The sequence below is a fragment of the Cuculus canorus genome, chromosome 24, assembly GCF_017976375.1.
Source record: "Cuculus canorus isolate bCucCan1 chromosome 24, bCucCan1.pri, whole genome shotgun sequence".
NCBI lineage: Eukaryota > Metazoa > Chordata > Aves > Cuculiformes > Cuculidae > Cuculus > Cuculus canorus.
Window position 1 is genome coordinate 32,911 of NC_071424.1, and position 8,023 is coordinate 40,933.

The window sequence follows — 8,023 nt, forward strand, 5'->3', positions numbered from 1 at the left end:
CGAGGCTGCTACTTGGGCAGAGGCAAACCCAGACGATCTTATTCCCTGTCTTGGTTTTCTCCAGCTGCACCCACTGCTTGTGGAGATGCCAAGTGAGGCCCCAGCCATAGAACATGTTTTTGCTGGGGATCCCATCAGAGCTGTGGCTTCAGATCCTCCCCCAGTGCACACCAAGGGAGGCTGCAAGACAATGGCTCGGAACAATCCCAGTTCTCTGACAGGGAATATTCATTCAGAAAACCCATCCTGGTTTGATACCAACTCTCTCATGGTTGATCAGAGCAAAAGCAAGAAAAGAGCTTGGCCTCCTACTGCTGCTTTAGCTTCGGGCCAGTTTCAGCAGAAGCTGGGTGAGTGCGTTTATCCTGGGCAGCGTGGCTGGGAGCTGGGCCAGCTGGTGCAGCTCTGGCTTGGAGTGGCTTCAAGATGCTGCTTGGATCTTTCAAAGCATCACGGCCATGCACCGCTTGCACTGGTTCTCCTCTCCCCTGCTGCTATGCTGGGCGGAGGCAACTGAGGACACTTGGTTCTGCTCCATGCTTGCCTTCACTTACTCTCCCTGTTCTGTGAATAGAAACGTCCTCTGCACTGCAGCCACCTTTTCCTGGATCCTGCTTTTCCTCCAGCCTGGTTTTTGGCTGGAGGGAGCCACCAGGTCCTGGGGTATCTGTCCTCACTGCTCAGCTCGAACGCTCCTCAAACAGTGAGATGAAAGCGGTTATTGTCACCTCCTCATCTTACTCACTTCTCTAGGACTGTGCAGGTGATGGCAAGTTCTCCCAGCACACTCCAGGGATCTCTGGACAGACTTGGCCTTGTCCAGGGAACAAGGATCTGTGAATGTGTCTCAGGGAATTAAATTTGGTGCTGGAAACCTGTCTGAACACTCCTGGGTGGATGACAGCCCAATGTGGGCACCAGCCCCCATCTTGTACTGAAGACAGGGGATTAGGAAGGGCCAGATACTGGGGATGGGTCCCTCTTGCCGTCAGCACTGGTAGACTGGTCTGTCCTTCCCAGTCAGCAGAAACACTGCTCCACCGATGCTGATCCAGCACCTGGTGCCTGTGTTGGGACCCCAGGCCTGCTCGCTGTTGAGGGGACACTTTTTCCTTTGTACAAGCTCCTATCAGCTGCACCAACCTTTCAGTAAGTAACTTGTAAGTAACTTCCAGTAAGTCCCAGCAGTGGCTTGGTGGGACGAAGCTTCCTAATATCTCAATCTCTCCTCTTTCAGCTGAAAACCATTCCCCCTGATGCTACCCCTGCACTCCCTGATCAAAAGCCCCTCCCCAGCTTTCCTGGAGCCCCTTTCAGTCCTGGAAGCTGCTCTAAGGCCTCCCTGAAGCCTTCTCTTCTCCAGGCTGGACAACCCAAACTCTCTCAGCTTGTCTTTTTATGGGAGGTGCTCCAGCCCTCGCATCATCTCTGTGGCCTCCTCTCGACTCGCTCCAGCAGCTCCATGTCCTTCCTGTGCTGAGGACTCCAGAACTGGATGCAGGGCTTCAGGTGAGGTCTCACCAGAGCAGAGCAGAGGGGCAGAATCCCCTCCCTTTCCCTGCTGGCCACGCCATCCAGGCTGTTATCCTGCTCTCCTGTCCCCACAGCCACCACCACCTCCCATGGGTCACCTCAAGCACTGGCGGCAGCCGGGAACCCCCAACCCAGTGTACCCAGGTGGGCAACAAGGCCAACAACATCCTGGCTTGGATCAGCCATGGGGTGCCCGTGGCTGGAGCAGGGAAGGGATGGACCCCTGGATCCGGCACTGCTGAGGCTGCACCTCAAATCCTGGGTTCAGTTTTGGTCCCTCGCTCCAAGAAGGACATTGAAGGGCTGGAGCGCATCTGGAGAAGGGAATAGAGCTGGGGAAGGGTCGGGAGCCCAGGGGTTCTGGGAGCGTCTGAGCGAACTGGGGCTGTTTATCCTGGAGGAGGCCTCATCGCTCTCTGCAGCTCCTGGAAAGGACATTGTAGTGAGGTGAGTGCTGGGCTCTTCTCTCAGGTAACAAGTGATGGGATGAAAGGAAATGGCCTCAAGTTGCACCAAGGGAGGTTTAGATTGGATATTGGGAACAATTTATTTACTTAAAGAGCAGTGAAGCCCTGGCAGAGGCTGCCCAGGGCAGTGGTGGAGTCTCCATCCCTGGAGGGCCTCAAAAACAGTGTGGTTGTGGCACTTTGTGACATGTTTTAGCAGGGATGGTAGTTTTGGGCTGATGGTTGGACTGGATGAGCTGAGAGGTCTTTTCCAACATTAATGATTCCATGACCCATGGATCCCCGGGGCTGAGCCAGGAGGATGCAGCCCTGAAGCAGAGATGGGGTGCAGAGAGCTGGAGGTGGGGTGAGCCCCTTCCTCCTCCTCCTCGGTCCAGGTCATCCCTAAAAATAGCCCTCCAGTAACTGCCATCCCCCTAGCCCATTGTCATCGCGGCGTCGCCGTCAGCGCTTCCCCGGCGCTGAGGTCATTAGCATAGCGCTCGCTCAGCCAATGGGAAGCAGCGCCCTGCTGACGCCGCCCCTCTCTTTGCTACTTAAAGGCGGTGACGGGGCGGTGGCGCAGAGCCGAACTCGGGAGCCGAAGTCTAGACGGTTAGAGCCGAACCTGAGCCGAACCTGAGCCGAACCTGAGCCGAACCTGAGCCGAACCTGAGCCGAACCTGAGCCGAACCTGAGCCGAACCTGAGCCGAACCTGAGCCGACGAGCCTACCCGAAGACTCGAACCTGAGCCGAGCGGAGCCGGAGCTGCCGCGAGCATGAGCCAACGGCCGGTCCAACGGCAGAGCCAGCGCCGCGGCAGCCCCCGGTCCGACATGGTGCCCGAGATCGCCGCCGCCGTGGGTTTCGTTTCCAGTCTGTTGCGAACGCGGGGCTGCGTGAGCGAGCAGCAGCTGGAGGTGTTCAGCGGGGCGCTGCGCCAGGCGCTCGAAGGTGAGCCGGGAGGAGGGGATCGGGGTGAAAGCATCCTCCTGTCCGGCCTCTTCCTCGGCCTCTTCCTCACCCTCTCGGGGCTCGGTGAACACCGGCTGCCTCCCCTGGTGCCTCTTAGGTTGACGCTGGGACCTGGTGTCCCTCGCTGGGTGCCCATCTGTGTCCTCTTGGGTCAAGCACCCGTTTGTGCCCTTCCTGAGTGCCCATTTGTGTCCTCCCTAGGTGCCTATCCCTGTCCTCTTGGGTCAGACATTCATCCCCGTCCTCCCTGGGTGCCCATCTATGTCCTCTTGGGTCAAGCACCCATCCCTGTCCTCCCTGGCTACCCAGGAATGCCGGATACCTGTTTGTGCCTGGGCAACCTCCAGTGTCTCCCTGAGGGACAGACAGGCATCCGTGTGTCTCCCCAGGCATCCTTCAGTGTGCCTGTGGGTCCTAGGCAAAAGTTGCCTCTGCCCTGGAAGTGAGCAGATCCCCTGCCAAGTCTCTGAGGGGGTTGTGCACTTTATCTGCTTGAAGCCTTCCTTCCTTGATAGAGATGATCCAAAGCTGTTGTATGTGCCCTGTCCCTTGGCAAGCAGTGCTCAGTCTGGGGCTCAGCACTTCCCCTCCCCACCAGCACATCTGGGCTCAGCACTAACTGAGTCGTTCAGGGTCTTCTCCCAGCCTACCACTGGTTTGCGTTATCAGCCCTAAGAAGGGATGGTTTGTTTGCCGCTGTGCTGAGATAAGGTGTAATAATGCGCTCCTGAACTTAGAGAATGCCCTGGATGTTACTCCCTGACTGCTGACGGCAATGTGGAATCCACCTCAGCTGTCAGGGCGAGATGGTTTTGGGGTCCTATCACTGCAGCTTCCATTGAGCCCTCTTGGGATTGCAGCAGGACACAGACCTCCTCATGCTCAGCTGCTGCGTGCCTGCTCACCGCTCTTCCCTTCTCGCTTCCCTTGCAGAGCGCTACAAACATCACTGGTTTCCTGAGAAACCTTTCAAAGGCTCTGGGTATCGGTGCATCCGGATCAATCACAAAATGGATCCTATTATCAGCATGGCAGCTAGCCAGATTGGACTTAGCCTCCCTCAGCTGTACTATCTTCTGCCCAGTGAGCTCACGCTCTGGGTGGATCCCTATGAGGTCTCGTATCGCATCGGGGAGGATGGCTCCATCTGTGTCTTATATGAAGCGACTGGAACGAAACCTGTGAGCTCCTACGAGATGCTTACCTGCAAGAACCAGCTGATGTTCGGTCGCACCAGTCCTTCCAAAAACTACATCATGACTGTCTCCAGCTAAATACTCCTCTTGTCCTTACACTGCCAAGACACAGGCTACTGCATACCTCACCTGAGGATCTATTTTTAAGATGAAGAGCTATTTATATTTTTAAAAAAATCCAAGAAAATCCAAAATTAAAATATTGGGCACCGCTTTGAACAGAAGCGGGGCTCTAGGTGCCTTTTATTTAAAACTGTTGCAAGCTTATGAGTTTTTATTATGAAGCTGATACCTACCTAATTAGTGTTGGATGGCAATTTTGGGCTGGCTTGCTCACTTGGGCGGCTTGGAATAGAGGACAAGGGGGAAGAGCCAGCCTGGGAAGTGTGGTGGTGGGAGAGGTCTGTGTCATCTCACCATCCTGGTACCCAACAGTATTGCTGTGTCATGACGTATTGCAATACTGTTGGAGAAGGGACAAAGGAGTTGCTGTCTGACCTCCTCTAACTTTGCTCCCCAGCTGCTCTGACCAATCTGGGGCCTGGATACAGTGTTTGGAGGAGCCTTTCCTCCGGGCTGGGTGATGCTGGGGACCCGGGGATCCCTCTCCTTTGCACGTCTCTTATGAGATGTCATCACTTACTCTGTGAGTGCAGCTCTGCTGTGCCCCACTCGGCACAAAGCGAGGGGGAATGTGGCCTCTCTCCAACCCCTCTATCTTTCCTCTCTGCTGCTGGACTGAAAGGGTTCATATGGATATTGGTGTCCTGTGAAGTGGAGCAAGGCAGAAATGCACTGGAGGTCAGGGTGTGCAGAGAAGTACCCAAGATAAATATTGCAGCTACTGTGGTGGCACTGTTTGTTCCTGGTGCTCCCCAGTACCTGGCTATCACCCACTGCTTGCTACACAATGAGAAGGGTGCTCCAGGCCCCCAAACCAGCACTAGACAGCTGGGAATTACAAAGCCTTCCTGCTGTGTGTGGCTTAGAGCCCATGAGCTGCTCTTGTGTGGCCTCTCTGTGCTCCAAGAGCCGAGTCTGGCCTCTTGCTTACAAAAGTTGCCTAATCCGATGCTGCTGACTTGCCGTGATGCTTCTCCAGAAGAGCTGAAGCAATTGCTTTGGGCCCTACAGGTTGGTGTATGAGAACCCGCTGTGGCTTTATCTCTTCAAATCAGAAGTGTGTGTGTGTGTGTGTGTGGGTGTCTCTTCCCTCTGTGTGTGGGATGCTCAGATGCTTCAGTGTCCTAACTTTGCTTTTCAAGCCACAGTACTTCTTTCCTGTCTTCCCCCTGTGGGTGATCAGCACGTGGCTTGTCTCCGCTAATACCTTGGGGAGGGGCATCATTTGGTTCTGATCTCTTGGTACATAACTGTTTTGCACAATTAATGCCTGGTTCTGGGTTCTATTCAAGCAAACCTCTTGGAGTCCCAGTAGTACTTGTCTTCAAGGAGACTTTGTCCAGGTGTTGGTCAAGATTTAGCCCTTAAACTGCCCTAGCCTAACTACAAATGGGTGGCAGCTGGAAGTGCTGCCCAAAAAACTTTGCTTGTTGAGGATGAGCATTTACCAGGATGTTTTATGTCCATTGCTGCCTTACTAACCAGCTGATGCTCACCCAGTGACCCTGGGAGAGGTGGTTGAAAAAGCAGGGCATTGATTTAGTTGAGTGTAACGTAACTCCCCCCAGATTTGTCTCTCAGCACACTTTTTACTTTCCTGTTTTCTGACCTGGCAGATGTCTGGCATAACCAGAGCTATTCTTGCCTAGCCTTTGAATCAAGTTCTCAGACTTTTGTGCAATATATTTCCAAATCTTGGGCACTCTGGGAGAAGAAGGAAGCCTCCCATCTGCCACAATTCTTAGCTTGTTGTTTTTAAGTATCTGGTGTGGAAAAGTAAGTTCAGATTTTTGTAAGCTTCAAATCATGAATTCCAGAACAGGAAAGCCAGCGTCGATTCTTAGATCCTTTTTAAAATGGCAAGAGGTGAGTTATTTGTCCTTGAACAGTGGTAGCACTGTGGCTCTGAAGCTGCATCACTTCCCTCTACATCACTTGAATTTCTCATATCAGCAAAGCAGAGGCTGAAACGAAGCACCAAGGGTTTTGCCTTGGTAAACTTGTGCAATAGGTGACCTCACCGAGAGGGGAGGACTTAGGAACTTCCAAAAAGCAAAACTCCCTTTTCAAGGAAAAGGAATATGGGTGCTTTTCAGAGTCTTCACTTAACCTGCTAAGGTGTAGAAACCCATAATGAGAACCGCATCCAGGATGAGAAGCATTGGCTTTGCTGGACTCCATGGCTGGATGTGGAGTTTTCTGGAAGGTGGTACTTCCTTGGGTTGTAATTTGTCATGATCGAAGCAGTCTTTAAGGTTAATCCCCATTTTTACTCTGTTCCCTCCCTCTTACGAGAAAAGCTTGTCAGGAAGAACAGCCCACACCAAAGGAATACACTAGGATTACTCTTAATGTGCCCCATTTGAACCAAAACAGTCAGTACTTATTCTTTTTATCCGTAGTGGGGAGGAGTCTGATGTTAAGGTGTCTGGTTTTAGCTTCAAAACCAACCAATTTTGGTATAATCCATTTCTCTCATAGCTGGTTCCTTGTACAAGCTGTGAATTAGCGTGCTCTGTTGCCTTTCTGCCTACAAGCCTGTGACTGGACTGTGGAGCAAGACGGTGTGTATTTTAAGTGTATTTGGAGGGTTCCTGTCTTTTTTTTTTTTTTTTTTTTTTTTTTAATAAGCTGGGGACTGTTGAGCGGGACCTGCTTTTTGTATTTGGTAAAAATGTAGAAGTTTGTAACCTATACTGGAGGAAGAGTGGATGGTTACTACTGGTATAGCCCTGTTTTTATATATGGAATGTACAGATCCTTTGACAGACGATGCTTTTCTTACTTTAATAAAAATGTAGCAGTATAAATGAGCCTTTTCTTGCTGGGTAAAGTTATACACTTGAAAAGAGGCTGAGGGTTGGGATTGCAACCTAAATCCCACACTGTGAATACTGTGGGTGTGATTGAAGTGTGGGTGACTGTTAATATCCAGCTGTGTCAGGGAGGAGGTTTAGAAAAGAGCTGCTTAGTCACCATGCTGACTCTAAACCTGTCCCTCTAAACCCGAGAAATGAAGGCTGGGAAATGGGCTGGTGAGTAATGCAGGGCTGTGGATGTCCTGCCCTCTCCTTCCACTTGCTGACTGTTGGGCTTCTGGCTTGCAAAGTGGGGGATTTAATCAGTGTAGGGTTGTAGAAGTCCTGTGTCCTGCAGAGATGAAGGTGCTCTATGGTCAACTGCTGATCTCTTACCCAACCTGAGGAATGGCATAAATAAAGCCTTGGAAAGAAGGGACTAATGATTCCAGTGAGGCACAGGGGCAGTTCCTGGTTAAACCAGCTTCTGCTCTCCTTCCATGGGTGACTGAGCCAGCAAAGGAGGAAGAGGGGAGAGATCAAGGGGCTGAAATGTTCAGGTACGTGGAGGATGCTCTGGGCCTGTCATGATGAGGGCAGCCTCTCATGAGGCAGTTGACTCGTGGAGATCCTGTTTTGACTGTCGGGAAGCTGGTTACTGCAGCACGGAGCTGTGACCCTTCTCCCTGGGATGGGGATGTCCAGCTCCTGTTTAACCCCCATCTGCAACTCATCTTGAAGATGACCTGATTTAAGGACCTTAGCTAAAGTGGCTCATGCTAGTTTTAGTCCCAAACTCCATTTTTGTGGTGTTCAGGAAGGCTTGAGTTGCAGGAGTCCTTGTGACCCAGCCCGACCTGTTCCCTAGGCTGAAGCAGTGATGCCAAGAGGGTCCCAGGCCTGATCCCACCACTTTCCTGCTTCTAGAACATCACCTCGGGGAGGAAAACA

At 52.2% G+C, this 8,023-nt stretch overlaps 1 protein-coding gene across 1 annotated transcript; it reads left to right on the plus strand.

Moving 5' to 3' along the window:
* Positions 1–2,502: 2,502 nt before the first annotated feature.
* On the plus strand, positions 2,503–6,880 carry BTG2 (BTG anti-proliferation factor 2). The gene is made up of 2 exons (XM_009562061.2): positions 2,503–2,934; positions 3,889–6,880. Exons 1-2 carry the CDS (start codon positions 2,760–2,762, stop codon positions 4,227–4,229), a joined length of 516 nt encoding a protein of 171 aa, XP_009560356.2. The 5' UTR covers positions 2,503–2,759; the 3' UTR covers positions 4,230–6,880.
* The last annotated feature ends 1,143 nt before the right edge of the window (positions 6,881–8,023 follow it).